The 19,243-nt window shown below is 50.0% G+C and overlaps 1 protein-coding gene across 1 annotated transcript; it reads left to right on the plus strand.

The window, feature by feature from the left end:
* The first annotated feature begins 7,145 nt into the window (after positions 1 to 7,145).
* On the plus strand, positions 7,146 to 17,761 carry CEBPG (CCAAT enhancer binding protein gamma). The gene is made up of 2 exons (XM_055146236.1): positions 7,146 to 7,322; positions 14,355 to 17,761. Exon 2 carries the CDS (start codon positions 14,453 to 14,455, stop codon positions 14,903 to 14,905), a length of 453 nt encoding a protein of 150 aa, XP_055002211.1. The 5' UTR covers positions 7,146 to 7,322; positions 14,355 to 14,452; the 3' UTR covers positions 14,906 to 17,761.
* The last annotated feature ends 1,482 nt before the right edge of the window (positions 17,762 to 19,243 follow it).

Consider the following 19,243-nt stretch of genomic DNA (forward strand, 5'->3'; position numbering starts at 1 on the left):
TGGGCTGATAATCACAGAAAACTGGATTATAGAAGGAAGAACCAAAGACTGAGCAGGAGCAGTCCCCCCCCCCCCCCCCGTTGCTGGCTGTGAGTGGAGGGGCTCCAAGTTGGCTTTGCTTTGGGAGTACTTTTTCACATGCTCCGGGCTCACCTTGTGTGTTTCCTGCCTCAGTCTGAGAATCAGTTCTTTTTCTTTTTCTTTTTTTTTTTTTTTTTGCTTTTTGGGTCACACCTGGCGATGCACAGGGGTTACTCCTGGCTCATGCACTCAGGAATTACCCCTGGCGGTGCTCAGGGGACCATATGGGATGCTGGGAATCGAACCCGGGTCGGCCACGTGCAAGGCAAACGCCCTATCCGCTGTGCTATCGCTCCAGCCCCAGAATCAGTCGTTTTCCCAAGGAGCCCAGGTCCTTTCCTGGGAGAAGGAATAAATGAGAAATCAAGGAACCAAGGACTGGGTACCTGGTAGTGAATTCCTGTTGGACGAACACGTTGTTTTGTGCCTCCATCCTACCAGGCACTAATGCCAATTTCTTCTCATGTCTGTTGCCTTGATCCCACAACTCCCGGAGGTATTTACTGTCAACCCTCACTCCAGATGTGGAACAGAGGTTTCACTGGGCTCAATGTGCACTCACAGCACTTTGTCCTTTCCCAACGCCCTTGCCAGAGAGGGAGAGCGACAGAAAAACCCTCACTCCACTTTTTCTTCAGATTTTCCTCAGTTGATGGCTTTTCAGGCAGTAGAATAATTTGCATCGTGGCAGTCTGCGATTTTGATGGATAGGAGATAAGAAAAAGATCCTTCTGGGCCAGAGCAATAGAACAACGGGTCGGATGCTTGTGTTGCATGTGGCTGACCTGGGTTTGATCCCCAGCTCTGCCAGGAGTGACCCATAACCACAGAGCCAGGAATCAGCCCTGAGAACTGCTGGGTGAGGCCCCCAAACCAAACCAAACCAAACCAAACCAAACCAAACCAAACCAAACCAAACCAAAAAGGAATAAAACCTTCCCAGACTGGGGCACTATTTTGCAGGGGTGAGCACCTGGGTCGAATCTCCAACACTGGAAAAAAAAATTAGAAAATGGGAGCAGGATCCTCATGGGCCCACAAAAGATACAGAGAATCTCTCTGATGTGCACAGATAGGGCAGTCCTCTCTCAGATGTAAGGGAGACATGTACTTCTCCTTACCAGCTCAGAATGCGGGAGGCTAGCCTTGGGCATCAGGCACAGCGACTCTCCGTGTGAACCAGGTGAGCTGTATTCACCATCAGCATGAGCATTCCAAGCTATGGATTGGAGAGAGTGCGCCATAGGCCAGTGTCTGTTTTGTAGCCCTGGTCCTCAGGGGTAACCCCTTGGCACAGAATTGGGAGTAAACCCTTAGCACTAGCAGGTGTGACCCCCTCATCCTCCACCCAAACAAAATCACCCTATCGCTGTCACTCTCATTGTCATCCCGTTGCTCATTGATTTGCTCGAGTGGGCCCCAGTAACATCTCCACTGTGAAATTTGTTGTTATTGTTTTGGGCATAAAATCAAAACAAGGAATTCCAGGTCCGTTGAAAGCAAAGCATATTTATTTGGGGTCAAATAACCGCAATATAGAAAAACTAAAGTGTACTTTTGAGTAGGGAATAAAGTGAGGGATTTTATAGCACAAAAAGAGCAAGATGGATTAAGGGACTGAAGAAAAGAGTTGGTTAGTGTTAAGAGGACTTCTTAGCAGTACCTACTCGATTATTGATTTTCTAGAAAGGATAAAAGGAACTTCAACTAAAAGTTCCCCTGGTGTGGATGAATTTTTAAACAATTGTTTCATGGTTTCTTAAAACAACTTCTCCCGGCCTTCTCCAAAAGATCAGTGGCCTTGATCAAGGTGACAGGTAATACAACTTCTCTTTATGGTTTTACAGTCATATTGACCCTGTGTGCTTCCATGATCTGTCCCATTCTTGTGTGCACAGATATATCATACTATCCTGAATATTCCCCCCCCGCCCCCTTGGCAAGGAGCCCAGACAGCAAGGTTTGCGGGGGTAAAGAGCCCCTTGACACATGTGGTGGCACTTGGGACTAAGCTTATGTTCTCAATCTTCGTGCTCAGCCTAGCTACGTGAAGCCTCAGAACTGACTTCCAGACGCCTAACGTACCTTCAAATAACACAGACAACATGTCTTAACCATCAGATAGTGAACTCGAACTTGTGGAAGGCGCGTTACCTGGAATATTCATACTATTTGCTAACTTTTCCATTTTACACCATCTAGGGTTTTTTCCTTTCCTGAAAATATGGAACTAGGTGTGAGGGGTAAGGCGGGCGTGTCCTAAGACAACATACAACATCTTAGCAGCGATGATTCCAAATAGTGCTTCCAAAGGCAGGATCAGACGTTTCTGTTTTGCCCTCAAGGGCTTGGGATCCGATCATGTGGGAAAGAACATACCTTTGCCAGAGGAACTTAGGCTGACGTGACATAGTGTGACGGCGCTGTGGGTGCTGACAGCTGGCCCTCTCAGCAAGCTTTCCTCTCCATCTGAGAAGGGCCCCTGCGCCCTGGCTGAGCCACCATGTTACTGCTTCTTGTATGTCCTGATCCCCATCATTTGGTCATTCGGGGCCGAGCACTTGAATGAATTGGGTTAATGCCGAGTGCTTGCCTAGCAGTTTTGCATTTGGAACTTCCAGAACTGGCCTTTCTTGAGAGACTAAAGCTATTAACAGGTAGACTGCCAGGGGCCCTGTGAGAACAGCGTGTGTGTGTGTGTGTGTGTGTGTGTGTGTGTGTGTGTGTGTGTGTGTGTGGTGTGTGTGTGTGTGTGTGTGTGTGTGTGTGTGTGTGTGTGTGTGTGTAGGAGAAAGAAAACTGAAGCCATCAGGCACACGGTGGCAGACATAATAACATTTCAGCATTCATTCATGTTTTGGGATTTAAGGGGGGCTGGGTATTTTATGAAGTTAATTTTATACTTTACCAAGCCTCATTGGAGAGAACGGTCAGTGCCCTCTATTTAAGAAAAAAAAAATTAAGCTGAGTAAATTTTAGGAGTTTTTGTTTTTTTAAAAAAAACAAACAAACAATGAAACCAGCCAGCATCTGTTAACTAACAGAGATGGGTGAGGTGAGGAGCTGCGCCAATGGAAGGAATTTCTAGGACAGAAAAGTTATTAGCCAAAGAAAATAAAGGATTGTTTCGGGAAGCTCACCTTTCTGGTGCTGATTAAGGAATGTCAGGCTGATTGGATTCAGTCAGTAAGAGGCCAAATCTGCAATCAGTTACATATTAAGTCTTTGTGGGGCTTAGCAGGTAATTCCATTTGAAGTCAGTTTTCATTCTCCCAATCAAAACTTGACCCCATGCGGCCAGCCAGCCAATCATTGTCATATGATTGCTGAGAGACCTCTGAAAATGTTTGCTGAGACTCAAACCTGTGGCCAATATAGTCTCACTTCTCATCAAAACAAAACACACAAACAAAACAACCTGTGGTTCACATCCCGGTCACAGGAGGTTCATTTGGCATTTCTGGAAACTTTTCAAATGCACATTTATGATGGATACTTACAGATTATAGGGACTCAAAACACATTTAATATAAATATTTGTTCATAGAGTAAACTTCTACTGATTTGACTTTCAAACACATTGGGAGTTCGTTTGTACTAAATTTTCCCTCCTCACCAGGGGGACCAATGAAACGATGAGCTGTAGTAAATGAGGGAATGATTCTGAAAGACACCTTTTGTGATAGTGTGTAGGGTTAACACCAACCTCAATGGTTTTTTTTTTCTGTGTCTGAATCATCAGAGCGATAGAAAGCCTGGCTTAGCCTTGCACTGAAGTCTATTTTGACCTGTGTCTACAGATTTTGTTTACTATTCATCTATGAACATTATGGTAATCATAGCTAAGACTGATGCAGGAGCAGTGACCCAGGACCTGAGAGGTACTGTCTGAGGGACTTGGCATCATCACAGCAATCCTACTGGGAGATACTATTATCCACACAGACAACTGAGAGCCTAAGCAATTTACCCGAGGCCACAGAACCAGAAAAAGGTGAAGCTGTATAGTAGAGACAGCACAGAATCCATACCTGTTAAGAAACTAAGGCACTTATGCCAGAGAGATAGTACAGAGGTTACGGGGTGGGAAGTACTTGCCTTGCACCCCAATGACCCTACTGTGAATCACCAGCATAACGTTCCCTGAGCACCACCTGGGTCACACCTAAGCACACACACCAGGAATAGCCCCTAAGTGCTCCTGGGTGGGGCTCCAAAAACCAAAAACAAAAGAAAAAAAGGGTACTCAATTGTAATAGGTTTCAGGTAAGCAGAACATTCAATGCATAAGAGAGCCTATGTTTAAAGTCCTTTGGAGGCAAAGAGCTACATTTGAAAAAATGTTTCTTTTAGGAGCTGGAGAGTACAATGGGTAGGGTGCTTGCCTTGCATGCAGTTGATCCAGCTTCAGTATCTGGCACTACATGTGGTTCCCTGACCCACCTCCCCTTCCAAAAAAAAAAAAAAGGTTGATGACAATTTGTGTCTGTGACTTGCAAGAAAGCCAATTAGGTCTCCTTGACAGTCTCCACGGCAGGAAGACCATGCATGCTTCTGCATCAAAACATAAAAACACGAGTGCCAGGGCCTGGAGTAATAGTATAGTGGATAGGGTGCTTGCCTCGCATGTGGCAGGCCCAGGTTCTATCCCCATATAGGTCCCCTAAGCCTGCCAGGAGTGATTCTTGAGTTCAGAGCCAGGAGTAAGCCTTGAGCACCACTGGGTATAGACCAAAAGCAAACAACAACAAAAGACCCCCAAACCAAGACAAGATAGAATTCTGAGCTCCAGGGGCCAGAATGACAGCATACTGGGTAATGTGCTTGCATGCTGTCTACTGGGGTTCTGTCCCCAGCACACTGTAGGGTCCCCCCCAAATTGCCAGGAATGATCCCTGAGCACAGAGCCAGGAGTAAGTCCTGAGCACCACTGGGTGTGGCCCCCAAACAAAAATAACAGAACTCGAGTTGTTTCAGCTTCCTCTGCAGCCCTCTCCTCATTTCCTTAAAGTGGAGGCAAATCTCTCCCAGTCCTGTGTCTCAGGGTGAAAATCAGAGCCTTGGACCACAACACCCTGCCAATCTCACCATATCCACCCAGGTACGGGATTCAGCCACTCTGACCTTTGTATTTATTTATATTTTTTGGCTTTTTGGGTCACACCCGGCGATGCACAGAGGTTACTCCTGGCTCTGCACTCAGGAATTACCCCTGGTGGTGCTCAGGGTACCATATGGGATGCTGGGAATTGAACCCAGGTCGGCCACGTGCAAGGCAAACGCCCTACCCGCTGTACTACCGCTTCAGCCACTCTGACCTTTAAAATTCTACTACATGACCTTTAGGTGAGATGGTGCCTCTTGACTGGAATGTCTACCCCCTCTGTGCCACCTACGTAAGAGTTACGTGTCTTTCAGGCCTGCCCCGACCCACAGGCCAGTTACCATCCTAAAATCCATCATGTTCTTTTGATAGAAGCTATGGAGATGGGTATTGACAGAGCGGCACCATCACCGCTTGCCTATGTCCCTGGCTCTGAGCAAAAGCTCCAGGTGGGGAGGGCCCTGTCTGTACCTTGCGGAATCCCCTGCACTTAGCCAAGGTTAGCACCTGACTGGCAACAAGTAACTACTTATAAGCTGAGTGGAAGAAATCACCAAATCCCAGCTGAAAGAGGAGAGAAATACTCCATCTCCTTGGCCTTGACCAAACCTGTGGAGTGTGGAAGGCTTGTCCAGACAGACCTAGAGGATGCCCAAGCACATTGGCAGAACGATTGATTAGCTAACCAGAAGAGACAGGAAGCCACCGCTAAAAAAAAAAAAAAAAAAAAAAAATCCCCCCCCCAGACACTTCGATTAGAAAAATGGTCAGGAGAAAATGATCATTTTGTGAGAGACAAGACAGAATTCTGAGCAGAGAGGACCAAAGTGGTTTGGAGGACATCTATTATTCAACCAAGGGTGCTGCTCTAGTTACTGGTTTGGGCTGGCAAGACTTTTTTATTATTAGATTTTTTTTTTTTTTTTTTTGCAAATATTTCGTGATTCCTCGAAATAGTCTTATATGGAGAGCTGGTCGCATAGTTGGGCAATGAAGAAACGTTTCCTCTTTCCAAGACTGGTTTTTGGACGATAAGAATTGCTAAAGAGGAAGCAATCAAACCTATAGGGCAGCGGGCTCTGCCCTACACCCAGGGGCCCTGCTTCCTGGTTTGCAGAGGCTTTCAGATCCGCCTGGGAGCTGTCTTAGATCAATAAAACTGGATTCCCATTCAGAGTGTCTGAGATCCCGCCTTCCCATCTGTTTGCATGCAAGAGATGGGAATCACTCGAGGAAATGCAATTCATTTCACCATAACAACACGGCAGAGTTGGCAACAGCGGTGTCATCTGCACGCGTCTGGATGAATCTACTTCCCTGGCTTTCCCTTTATAATAACAATAATAATTTTAAAAACACATTTTTTTTTTAAAAAAAACCACTCTGATTCACAAATTCATAGCTCTGCAATTGCAATTCAGGTGTGCACTGTTCCAACACAACCTCACCACCAACGTCTAGTTCCCTCCACCACTCACTGGCTTTTTCAACAAGCGTCCAGGACTCCCCTCCGCGGGGAGCATCCCCTCTGGGGCCCCCCAAGGCCAGCATCCGAGTAGGGGAGGGGCGCGCACCGGGCTCGGAGATTCACAAACGGCGCTTTCCACAGACAGGTGTTGTTGCCGTCACGAGGCTCGGGTTCTCCCCCCAGCCTCGGCTTCCATAGACCCCTCCTCGTGGCGGGTAGACCCTGCCCTCCAGGCGGGTCCGTAAGGAGCCCCAGGGACCTACGCAGGAGGAACCGCAGGTCAGCGCCGCCGCCGCCCCCAGCCGCCGGCTCCCTCCCGCCAGCCCCGCCCGCTCCCCCAGCCTCGGGAGCCACGCCTCCGCCACGTGCCCGCCTCCCGCAGCCTGGCCGCCGCCGATTGGCTGTCGGCGCTGCTCGTCGCGAGGGGGCGGGCGCGCCGCGCGCGGGCTGGCTCTCCCATTGGCGGCGGCGGCGGCGGCCACGCGCGCGCGGTCGGGGCGAGCAGGGGAAGCCGGCGGCGGCGGCGGCGGAACGGGCGGAGGCTACCGGTTTCGTAACCGTCGCTCCTCCTCGCTGGGTCGCGCGGGCTGCGAGGCCTGGGCTCGGGCCGCGCCGCGCGGGGCCGCTCGGAGTGCAGGCCGCCTGGGGGCGGGCGGGCTGGAGGCGCAGGTAAGGAGGCGGCCGGCGGGCGGGTGGGCCGCGGAGGCGGAGGAGGAAGAGGAGGAGGAGGAGGAGGAGGAGGCCGCGGCGGAGCCGGCCGCTCGCGTGGGCGCGGGCCCGGCCCCGGGACACCCGGCCCGAGGCTGCCGGCTCGCGGGAAAGGCCCCGCGCGGCGTCTGATGCAACCTGCCGGCAACACCCGGCGGGGCCGCTGAGCTCATGCCCTGGCCGCCGCCCAGCGCCGCGGCTCCACCCCGCCCCCCGCGCGCCCCTCCGGACCCCGGCCCGCGCGCCCCGTGCACGGTGCAGGCGCGGGAAGCCGGGCGCGGGTCGGGCTGTTCCCAGGAGCCGCAGGAGGTGGACAGGAGGTGGAACTGGACCTGCTGGAGCCCCTTTCCCCTTTCTCCGCCCCCCCCACCCCACCTCCCCAGCTGCCCGGTGTGCGCTGGCCGGGAATGCCGCTGGGAAGTTGATGGACACAGGGAGGGAGAGAGGGAGAGCAGCTGATCCCCACCCCCCACCCCCCAGACGTGGAGGAGTAATTATGCTTTTCTTACGGAGCTCTGATTTCGAGTCCCCCGTGGGACGTGCATGCAGCCGGCACGCGGGTGAATAGAAGAAAGAGGACAGCCCCAGAAACGATGCCCTTGGAGGGCACCAGGCGGGGGACAGCGTTGGTGGGCCTGATCGGGCGGTGCCACGCTGCAGAGCACGGCTCCCCGGGAGGGTCTGCCCTTCCCTGTGCAGGGGTCCAGGCGGGGGGGGGTCGGGGGGAGTTGGGCTTTCCCCCCTCCCGTCTCAATTTGTGCTGTCCTCGGGCACCTCGAAACGGGGCGTGTTTCAGCAGGGAAAGGGCGGGGGGGTTACACGAGAGCAGTGGCGCTTGGGTCCTTTAATTCAGGTAGGAGGTGGCACTTCCGAAGGAGCTTTTGATATAAAATGCCTTAATGACATCCCCTCCACCCACCAAAAAAAAAAAAAAGGTGCATCTTGAAAACTTAGAAAACTGGCCCGCTCTTGCCACTTGCTTGAAGTCGTGTCTGGGATAAGCTAGTCTTAAAGGTGATTCTGTTTCTGGGCGGAATGTAAACAAAGCTGAATAATTACAGGATGCGAAGCCGGTGAAGAAGTTCTAGTTTGATTCCTGCTTCTGGCTGGCTCGCGTGGCTGATTCATTCATTTTTTAAGACCTGCCTAGAACACATGGGTCCAGACAAAACAAGAGCGCTCTGTGGCCGTCAGCCCGGCTGGTTGATCTGGGAAGGTGTTCTCATCCCAGGGGATTTACGGGGCACCGGGACAGCTCCCCGGCCCCCCCTCCCCTCCTCTCCCGGGAAGACAAATAGTACCTCTGGGGATGGACTTGGTCTCCTGTACTACATTACCTCACCTGATTGCGGCCATGGGAAATGCAGGATCCCCCAATTCCAGGGGGGTCACGCACGCATCTACCCTTCTGTCTTTCCAGCCCCGCCCCCTCTCTGAGGGATAGGACAGTGGATACGATGTGTGCCTTGCATTGGGTTCAGTGCCCAGTACCCTGTATGGTCCCTGAGCCCCTCAGGATGATCCCTGAGCACAGAGCTAGGAGTAAGCCCTGAGCCTTGCCAGGTGTGTCCTAAACACCCAAGAAAGCTAGCAGGGGCAGCTCTTAGAAGCCCCTCTCCCTTGGGTGTCTTAGCACCTTTGAGCTTCACTTTCAGCACACCATTGTTGGGAGTGTCACAGGGCTAAGAAGAAAAGAGATTGGCAAGGGGCCGTCACAGGACAGCGGGCAGGGCACTTTGCATGAGGCGTCCCCCAAGCCCTCCCGGCAGTGATCTTTGAGCGCAGAGATGGGAGTAAGCTCTGAGCATCTCCATGTGTGGCCCCAAAAACCAGTGAAAAAAGAAAACAGGTTCACAGCATCAAGAGCGTGGACCTGTGTGGACCAACGGGAGCGAGGTAGCGAATGGAACTGTGTTGGTAGCTGAGTTGCACTGCTTTGATTTTTAACTTCGATTTCACTGTTGTTTCGGGAATGTTAATTCTAGTCTCACTTTTATGACAGTCACAGAAGTGATTGTATTTCACACGTGTAGCCCGGCTCTGCAGCTGAGGGGGAAGAAGGCAGGGGCCTGCCTGGGGGTCTGTCTGCAGGGGCACTCGCAGGTGTCTCGGTCACTCTGGTGCTGCACAGGAGCAGAGAGGCGGCAGCTGGCGCCTATGGGGACCAGGAGGAACAGGGCCTGGAGGGCGGAGTCTGTGGGCCTGGCCCGGGAGGGGGACACACTGGGGATCTGTGTTAGATGGCTCTGGGGACAGTGTGGGGGGAGGGGGGAGAGCCCCCAGGAGGTGATGTCAGCTGAGAGATGATGTCAGCCTGAGGTAATTTCTGGCTGTGGGATGATGTGAGGGGCCTTGGGGTTGTTTTTTGTTTTTGTTTTTTTGTGGGGGGGGGACTGTGTGTGTGTGTGTGTGTGTGTGTGTGTGTGTGTTGGTGCTAGAATTGAAGTTTTAAGGCTGAACCAAAGATGAACCAAGGAGACACGGCTGTGAATGTTTTGGACGTGGATCTTCCCCATGGACAGTAGAAGAAATTATTTGGGGTGGACTGAGGTGAGGAAGGACTGTCTGATTATTGCTCTGTGAGAAAAACATGAGGGTCAGGACAATTCTTTTTTTTTTTTTTTGATAGACCCTTTTATTTTTTAAAAATTTTTTATTAGAGAATCACTGTGATGTACAGTTAGAAACTTAGGAACTTTTGTGTTTGCATTTCACTCACACAGTGATCGTTTACCCACCCCTCCACCAGTGCCCATTCTCCTCCACCAATGATCCCAGTATCCCTCTCACCGCCCCCACCCCACCCCCCACCCCATCCCCACCACCCCACCCTGCCTCTGTGGCAGGGCATTCCCCTTTGTTCTCTCTCCTTTTGGGTCTTGTGGTTTGCAGTAGAGGTATTGAGTGGCCATCATGTTCGGTCTATAGTCTACTTTCAGCTCGCATCTTGGGTCAGGACAATTCTTGACAGGTCTATTCTTCCCGATGGAACTTGAGAAAAGTCTTACTCGGTTTGTCTAGAACAATCTGCTTTTCTGTGTAACTGATTTGAATGTACATGCTTGAAATAGGAAATAGGAATTTTTACATGATAACCTTTTTCACCGTGATGCAAACCATTGTGGTGCTAGAATTGAAGTTTTGCAGAGCGAGGGATTAGTGCCAGCCATTGAGGTGGGGGGGAAGGGGCGGTGTGGGAGGGAAACTGGGGACATGGGTGGTGGGAAATGTACACTGAAGGGAAGGGTCTTGGAATATTGTATGACTAAAACCCAATCATGACAATTTTAACTGTGAAAAATAAAGTTAAAAAACTATAATAAGAACTAAGAAATTTGTTTTAGTTTTAAGGCCACATCCAGCATTACTTAGGGCTTACTCCTGGCTCTACACTCAGGGATCGTTTCTGGCGGGACTTGGGGGACCATGCCTGGGATTGAACCCGAGTCAGCCTCTTGCTATCTTTCTGGCCCCAGAAACACAATTTTTTTTCAATGTCACCTAGTCAATCCATTATTCTTAACGTTTGTCGTTACTGTCTGGCAGGGGCTGTCAGTTCAGTGTCATCAGAATCAGTTTGCATTTTTGTTTTGTTTTTTTGGACCACACCTGGTGGTACTCGGGTTACTCCTGGGTCTGCACTAAGGAGTGACGCCTCGAAGTGCTTGTGGGCCCCCAGGGAGCAAACCCGGGCCTGCCACTTGCAAGGCAAGTGCTCTACCCACTGTGCTATCTTTTGGACCCTGACACCATCAGAATCACTTAGGACTCTTCCAGCCTGTCCCTAGCCCCCACTCCCTGGGGCTGGGCAGGTTTGTATTTCTGCATGGTCAGTGATGCTGCTCTGGCCCAGGGCCCACTCCGGGAGGATTGCTGCTGTTAGTTTCCCCACTGCTTCCTGCTGGCATGATTCAATGCGAGGAAACAGGCTCCTCCCAGCTTCCTTTGGTGGACTGAGCCCTGCAGTGGTGTTTGTCCACAGAGGAGCTGGGCTTGCATGTTGAGTTCAGCCAGATTTGAATCAGACACTTTTCTCCCTTTGTCGGTGTCCATTAAAGGCTGTGGAAGGAACAGAAGAGGAAAAGGGATGAAAGAGGCAGTATAGCCCGTAGGGCGCTCGCCTGGCCTCGCTCACTAGCTCCCATGTGGTCCCCTGAGCCCCGCCAGGAGTGATTCCTGAGTACAGAGCCAGGAGTAAGCCCTGAGCACAGCTGGGGGTGGCCCCCTGCCAAAAAATTATTTTACAGTTAAAGACTGCAAACATTCTACAATTTACAGTCAGCTTTCCTTTTGAAAAGAAAAAAAAAAGTTGAGTTTGCTTTTACAGGCAGCTATTTGGTTCATTGTGAAAACAAAACAATCTCTGGAGCTAGATAGTTAAGATCACTGATGTTTGGCTTCCTTGACTTGGTTCCGTTTCCTTAATGAACTACTCTTTGAGAACTACTTTCCTGACTTGTATTTGGTTAAGGATTTTTTTGTTTTTCAATGTTCTTGGTGGTCTTTTCACTCTCATTCCCTTTCTTACACACTTGCCCGTGGGTGCTCACTCTTGTTCCCCGTGTCGAAGGGCTCCTTTTCAAAGGCTTGCCCACGGCGGCCAGCTGGGCGGCAGCGGTCAGGCTGCTGGGAGAGAGGGCTTCCTTAGCGAAGACCAAGCGTGAACTTGGTGGACTCTGACACTTTGATGGAGAGCTTTCAGTGACTTTGGTCATGGTCCATTGTGAGAGGCAGAAAGCATCTTACCGTGGCCCCTCCGTCATCTGCAGAGAGGAATCCCTGAGTGGTAGCAAAGGTCCAAAGTGAGGACTGGGCGGGATGTGGGAGCAGAGCCAGGACGAGAATTGACGCGGTTCCCGGTGGGCTTGTTTGGGTCACTGCTGAGTTGAAGGTAGCAGCTAGCTTTAAGGACTGAAAACATACGTGATGTATGAAAAAGAAGTTACAGGACTTGAGCATGATCATGATTATTCAGTGATAGTTAAGCTTTCAGAGCTGAGGAAAACAGGTCAAGGGAACCAAGATTGACCCCTTTGGCAAGGGGACAAACTCTTGGCCCAGGTTATAGAAAGGAGGATGGGGAAGGGGGACGAGGGTGGATGGGAGGCGGGAGGCGGGAGGCGGGGCCTTGGGGACTTGGGTAGGGGAGAGGTGTGGAATGTCTGTAAGTGGGAACTACGGAGTCGGCACCACTGTAAGCAGGAGCCCCAGGCTGCAGTAGCCAAACTTGAAAATATTTCTGTCGGGAAGGCAGGCATTGTGCTGGAGCATCGGATGCCTGAAACTGTCAGGAACAGCGTTGTAAATCACGGTGCCTTAATAATAAAAAAAATGGGGGGAAAATGAGTATAATACTTAAAATCACTTTATGCCAAATAGATAAGCAATAGTGTAGATGGCTGATAATGCAGTGAATCACCATGGTTCAAATGAATACCAAACAGCAACTTTTCTACGGGAATGAAAAATAAACGCTTGCAAGGAAAGTTGCAGGCACTGTTCCTGAAGGTGGACTCTCACCGCTGCCCACCGTGGCTTGGAGTCCTGCCTGGGAGTCCGGTGACCGATGGCCCACCAGCTCAGGGCTAGCCTCGAGGGTTTAAAAGCATCTGAGGTACCGGTATAGCTGGGCTTTTTAAAAGCAGAGATTCCAAAGAAGCAGCTCAGTGCGTCGTGTTTATGCAGAAGTGCCTGGTGAGAGATTCTGCTGTTTACTCTGGCTTCTCTTAAGAACTGTGAGATGTAGGTATTTGAGGCATCTCGGAATTCTGACTCCGGCTTTTTCCTGCCGATGAAGTTCCAGCAGGTGTGTGAGGAGACCAGGGAGGTTCTGTGGCTTCTTGGTGGAAATGGGTCACTCCACTTGGTGGTTTTGTCTTGAGGCTCCTGCGTGGTGCCAGGACAGGTGTGCTTTTGCCGCTGCTGCTTGAAGCAGCTCCAGGGGCCCAGTGCGCCAGCCTCTGGGAGCCTCGGCAGGCCTCGTTTCTGAATCCGGGCTTTCTCTTCTGGAGCCAGCCCTGTAGGAGTGCCCCAGGCCTGGTCGTCCGGCCTCACGCGGCCAGGGCTCTTGGTCTCGCTGAGCTGAGCGCGTGCTCTCAGCCTTCTTCCTCCAGCTGTGCACCAGCGCAGACCAGGGTTTCTAAGCCACCTCCGGCCAGGCCCTCCTGCTTGCCTCACACAGCTTGTTCCATGAGGGCTGCTTATAGGTGTATTTAGTACAGCAGGAAGAAAATCACTGGCGGAAGCATGATGGGAGAGAGGAGTAAATTGGGGATGGGGCGGGCGGGGGGGTGGTCTCAGCTCCTTCAGTCTGTGATTCAAGAAGCAGCAAAGCTCGGTAAACTCTTAGTGTTTGAAGCCATCAAAAATATGTGAAAAACAAACCTTCAGGCCACCTTATCAAGGTCGGCTTTGAGAGAAAGTCAAATCTCCTAAAATTAACATGTCTAATATAACATACCTTATCAAGGTGTATTTTGAGAGGTAGTCGGATCCTGGCTGAGTGCGATGCAGAGGCGGGCCGTGCGGTGAGTGTAGCACAGTGCTCCCGGCGAGTCCTGGAGACTCGGTTCTCCCCGGAGCATTCCGCTCTGCCCTGACCAGTGAAACCGCGTCTCTCTCAGGTCACAGTGGAACCGCCTTTCCGTGTTCCACCTCAGCAGCTCGGATTGCACCCTTGAAGTAGTGCCAAGTCCTGCTGGTTCATTTGTGCTCCCCAATTAGTGGAAGTCTGTGTCTTTCCCTCCCATTTTTGATAATCACAGATGGGCAGGCCCCGAGGGGGGTTCACGTGGGCTCAGTTTGGCCTTGTGTTGTAACTTAGCTTTCTGAACTAAATTTATGTAGACTTCTGAAACACTGAACCAGTTGGCAGTTGTTACAGCCTTTTTCCCCCATCCTAATCAATTAGTGTTGGCCTGCTGTTCGGTCCATGCAAGTTTAATCTCATTTGAGCTTGTCGTTTCAAATATTTTAATGCAATGTGTTTTTTAGGTACGGGCGAAGATACCTTGGCGGTTTAGCGTGGAGACCTCGATCGCCGTGCCCTTGTCGCTTCTGTCTGCTCTGTGTTGGCGAGGGAGAGCGCCCAGATGAGCAAGATAGTGCAGCCGCACAGTGCCCCGGGAGTGAATGGAATAAGTGTCATCCATGCGCAGGCGCAGGCCAGCGGCTTGCAGCAGGTTCCTCAGCTGGTGCCCGCCGGCCCTGGCGGAGGCGGCAAAGCCGTGCCCCCCAGCAAGCAGAGCAAAAAGAGCTCCCCGATGGATCGGAACAGTGACGAGTACCGGCAGCGCCGAGAAAGGAACAACATGGCGGTCAAAAAGAGCCGCTTGAAAAGCAAGCAGAAGGCTCAGGATACCCTGCAGAGAGTGAACCAGCTCAAGGAAGAGAACGAACGGTTGGAGGCCAAGATTAAGTTGCTGACTAAGGAGTTAAGCGTACTGAAGGACCTGTTTCTGGAGCATGCACACAACCTCGCAGACAACGTGCAGCCCAGTAGCACTGAAAATGCAACCACGACTTCTGAGAACACAGGACCGTAGGCCTCACCCCTCCCCGCTCCCCCTCCTAGGTCTTGAACGTTTGGGGGTGTGAATGCGCCTCCTCCTCCTCCTCGGTGCCCTTGTGCTCTGTGAGGCAAAGGCCCCCCCGGAGGGGCTAGAATAGCATCAGCACTGAAGAGTTGGCGAGCTCACACATCAGCCTTGTCATTGGATGCCCACTTTTAAAGGACAGTCATTTTTGTGGGGTTTAAAAAAATATGCTCTAAGGTATATGGTAAAAACAAATTGACTCTGGATCTCAATGTTCTTAATAAATCTTTATTTCCCAAGAAATGTTTCTTTTTTAGGTTGGCAAAAGAACCCGGGGAACTGACAGGTCTTAAAGAAGGTTTTCGGTTTTAATGGGTCTGGTTAATTTTATTAATGGCAGCGGAATGCCATTTATATTAATCTCTGTGATTTTATTCTAAATTATGTGTTAATTCTTAGGGCTCTCAAAACCAATCACTTTGTAATTTTGGAGAATTTTGTGCATAGTATAAACTGTGTTTTAGCAGATCTGTCCACGTTGGTGAACCGTGCTGATTGGATTAAGAACTTGCTTTGCATTCTAAAGGCAGCATGCAGTCAATTAGCTTAAAGCACATTTTTAAAAATTGTTGAGGAAACAAATTTACTTGTAAACAGAAAAGAAGTGCATATTAGAATTATGCTTTTGAGCTATTGGATTGGCATTCCCCCCCCCCCAGCACTAAAATAATTTGGAAGTTCAGAAAAATTTGGACACCCAAGTTTTAGTTCCTGTAATAGTAAAATAAGCATTTTGGGATACTATTTTGACTGCCAAGTTAGTAGATAAAAATCCTAACACAGTTTGAATACAAGCTACTGATGAGGTTTCTCCTATAAGTTTCTCCTATATACAAGTACCTGAAATGGGTTCATTTTTGTGAAAGGCAAAATTTTCACATGGATTCATTTTAGTATTTGATCTTAACCAATTAATGATTAGAAAAATGTATCAATTCCATGACATCTACCAAAATTACTGTTTAAAAGAACTTGAAAGTGTGAGGTTTTAACCTTTAATTTATTTTCCTTAAGACATCTTTTTATATTGTTTTTGTGGCATTTATTTTTCTCGTTAGTGGGGTTTTCTTCCAGATGTTTGTGCTATTCTATTTAGTCATTGTTCACTTATTTTTCCAATCATAAATTATTTTAGAAAAAATACTCAGGATATCTTGTTGATACTTTTGTTGAAAGTAAAAAAAAAAGAAACACGGCAATCACCAAGTTGGAATTTTTAGAAGATGGCTTTTTTTTTTAAATCAATTTTGATTGTCTTTGTTGGCTTTATTTTTTTTTTTAAGAAACAATTTATAGCTCAAATTTTAGACTTTCGTGTGGTTTCTTTGTTGTGCCTGGGCTGTTCTGGGAAAACCAAGTTGCATCGAAAACTGTGTGTGAACCAGGTATCTTCTGAGTGAAGTTGGTCATGTCTGACCAAATTGCTGTTTCAGACTAGGACCCGGGACAGGGTAACCAGGGCATAACTTGGGCTGAACTGAGGGTTTGGTGTAAGCATGCTGTGTGCTCTACCCAGCGGCAGGAACACCCCAGCATCTCAGCTCAGAAAGGCCAACATGCGCCCCTCTGCGAGTGACAGCCCAGCGGGGTGCCCTCCACGAGATAGTAATAGGACTCGCTCCGAGGGTGCACACCAGTCCACTCGGGAGTCCTGATCTACTCATAAAGGTTGATGTTTTTAATAATGGGGATATTCGTCAAAACTCCTACTGAATCCTTAATGACTGATCGATGTCTGATCTGACTGGAGTTGCAGTTGTGTCACCCGAATCTTGAAGCACCTCTAGTTGATGTTACGGACATTTCAGTCCTCTATTTACTTAAAGAAAAATGTCAAAGTGATGTTCCCGTGGAATTTATGGTTCAAATTAGGCAGATTGACTTCTTGACTTTCTTGAAAAAGAAGCGTTAGGGCAATCAGTGGCAAACATCGTCTTTTCAGATCAAGGTTCAAATCAGAACATAAGATTGGAGTTTTCAGGGGAAAAACGTTGATACGGACTCTCCTGTTACCTGTGCAAATCATAGGTCTTAGCACAGGGAGCCATGCCTCGGACAAAAAATGACACGTGAGCCACAATCTTGATCTCACTGAAATGTTTGGGGAATGGAAGGTTTTAGTTTAATACATTCATCACTGTGAACTGGAGGGAGACCAGATGTAGGGGGCGGGTAAGTGCGGCGCTTTGGGAATCGTGGGCTTTTGTAAGTTTTGTTCTGTATGTTGCGTAGGAATCTTGGGAGTGGCTGTCGTCCCAGGTCCCAAAGTTAGGATTAGGCTTTTAGGGGGCGCTGCCATGTCGCTGTGCCTGCATGTAACCCTGGGAGCAGTTAGCTGATGCCCTGACTGACTGCCTGAGCTCTGAGACTCAGGTGATTTGACTTAAGCTTTCCTTAGATGTCACTGGGTTTTTTGAAATTTATGTCATAAATGTGAAACTTTCAAATTTACACGAAAAGGTAGAAGTGTGTGCAATTTGATCTTTGATCAAAAGGTGATGGAGCAGCTATCCAAGTTAACGGTCCCACAGCCAACCCACTTAGCACCTTTGGTTGCCTTCAATTAAGAGCTTTTTGATGCCTTTGAAATAGGAAAGGTGGTTTTTTTGTTCGTTTGACAAAAGCGAGGAAGGAGAAAGTCCGTTCTACAGCTATTCTACAGCTATTCGGTCTGCCTCAGGAAACACATTCATTTGTTCTTTTTGTTCCTGGCTTTCTTCAGTTTGTGAGATTACTCTATTTTTTTAAATATAATTTTATTTCTTTTAATGAATTTGAAATAAAAACAAAAACACTTTGGAATAATGGCTGCATTTCCTTGTGGGTTTCTTTATGGTGGATACGGAGAACGACAGGGTGGGTATGGCGTGGTTCTGACCATGCAGGTCCGTGCCCGTTCCCGGCCCAGGATAGGGGAGAGTGCTTCCATGGCCAGCTTGCCAGGCGTGGACGGGGATGCAGTTTGCTCCGGGCCCGGGGAGCTGGTCTGCCACCGGGACTCCTGCAGAAATGTGTGCGGGGTAGCGGGGTATCAAGCAAGCTCTCACTGGCACGGCAGGAAGCGAGTCCTCAGGCTCTGAGCCGGGGAGATGCCCAGTGTGACACAGGCATTGTCCTTCCCAAGGACACACCATTGTCTTCATTTACACGGTGCCAGCAAGCCTCTGGAAAGGAATTCGCAGACACCGAGTCCAAGAAGCCGGTGAGACTGGGACTGTTTCACGGCAAGTGCCATCTTGGTCCTTTCTTGCGTGAGTCTTGTATCTTGGGAGATTTCTGCCTCCTGCATCTGTGTGAGAGGCGGAGGGCCGTAATGATCTCTGTGGGTAGTTCCGCCTCATCTCCGTTCCATGAATTAGTCGTAATTTATCCTCTAGTAACTGGGGGGGAGGGGGAGCAGGGGGGAAATTTTAGAGATGATTTCTTTGTGCAGGTGTTTGCTTTTTAAAGAAAGCACTCGCAGGTGTGCTTCTTCCAGGCATTTCACACACTGTGAACACCAGCAACCCGGAGTAACGTCCCGCGTCTGCAGCCAGCCTGCCGCAGCCAGCCTGCCTCAGGCTGCCTCAGGCTGGAGATGGGGGGGATGGAAGAGGCCTGGATGCGAGTGGAACAGTGAGGCCAGTCCCAGGACGTATGTGGGGCCACTTGCTTTGAAGCAGCCAGACAGCTGCTGCCTTTCCCATCCTTTCTCAGGGGGCCGTGGTCCTGTCTGCGTCCCTCCGGCACCCGCCTCCTCGGGAGCTTTGGCCTCACTCCCCTTTGCTCCAAGGCCGAGACCCATTCTCTGCCGAGAGATTCTGAGCCAAGCCTTCTTTCCTGCACCTCTCTCCCCTGTTCTGACTGCAGGGCCTTGCCAAGTTCTTTGTATCCCAGGGGCTGCCAAAGCCTCTGCAACACCAGTCTCTCCCCGCCCCCTCCACCCCCCGACCCCCAGGCTTTTTACACTAAATGGGAAGTTCCTTTCTTCATGGTACTTGACTGTTGTGGAGGGACAAGGCAGACGCTTTCCCAGCTTCGGGCAGCCTTTTAGCAGCACAGCTCTCTAGAAGGGTCTCTGATGTATTTCTGCAGCTCTGCAAATTTCTGCAGACCTGGGAACCGAATGCGCCCTCTAGAACCCGGGCTGGGGTGGTTGGCTCCTGTGCCTGCCAAGATGCCCTTTGACCTACCAACCTGGCCTGGCTCACAGTCTCGGACAAAGTGTCGAGAGACAGTTGTGTTCTTGTCTGCTTGTTGGAGCACACCTGTATGTGAAATGGGGTGTGGGTGTGTGGAGGGGAGGAA

The sequence above is a fragment of the Sorex araneus genome, chromosome 8 (assembly GCF_027595985.1).
Source record: "Sorex araneus isolate mSorAra2 chromosome 8, mSorAra2.pri, whole genome shotgun sequence".
Taxonomy (NCBI): domain Eukaryota; kingdom Metazoa; phylum Chordata; class Mammalia; order Eulipotyphla; family Soricidae; genus Sorex; species Sorex araneus.

Excerpts from the sequence above, each read along its gene's own strand:
- CEBPG (XM_055146236.1), top strand. The coding sequence starts at position 14,453 with ATGAGCAAGATAGTGCAGCCGCACAGTGCCCCGGGAGTGAATGGAATA.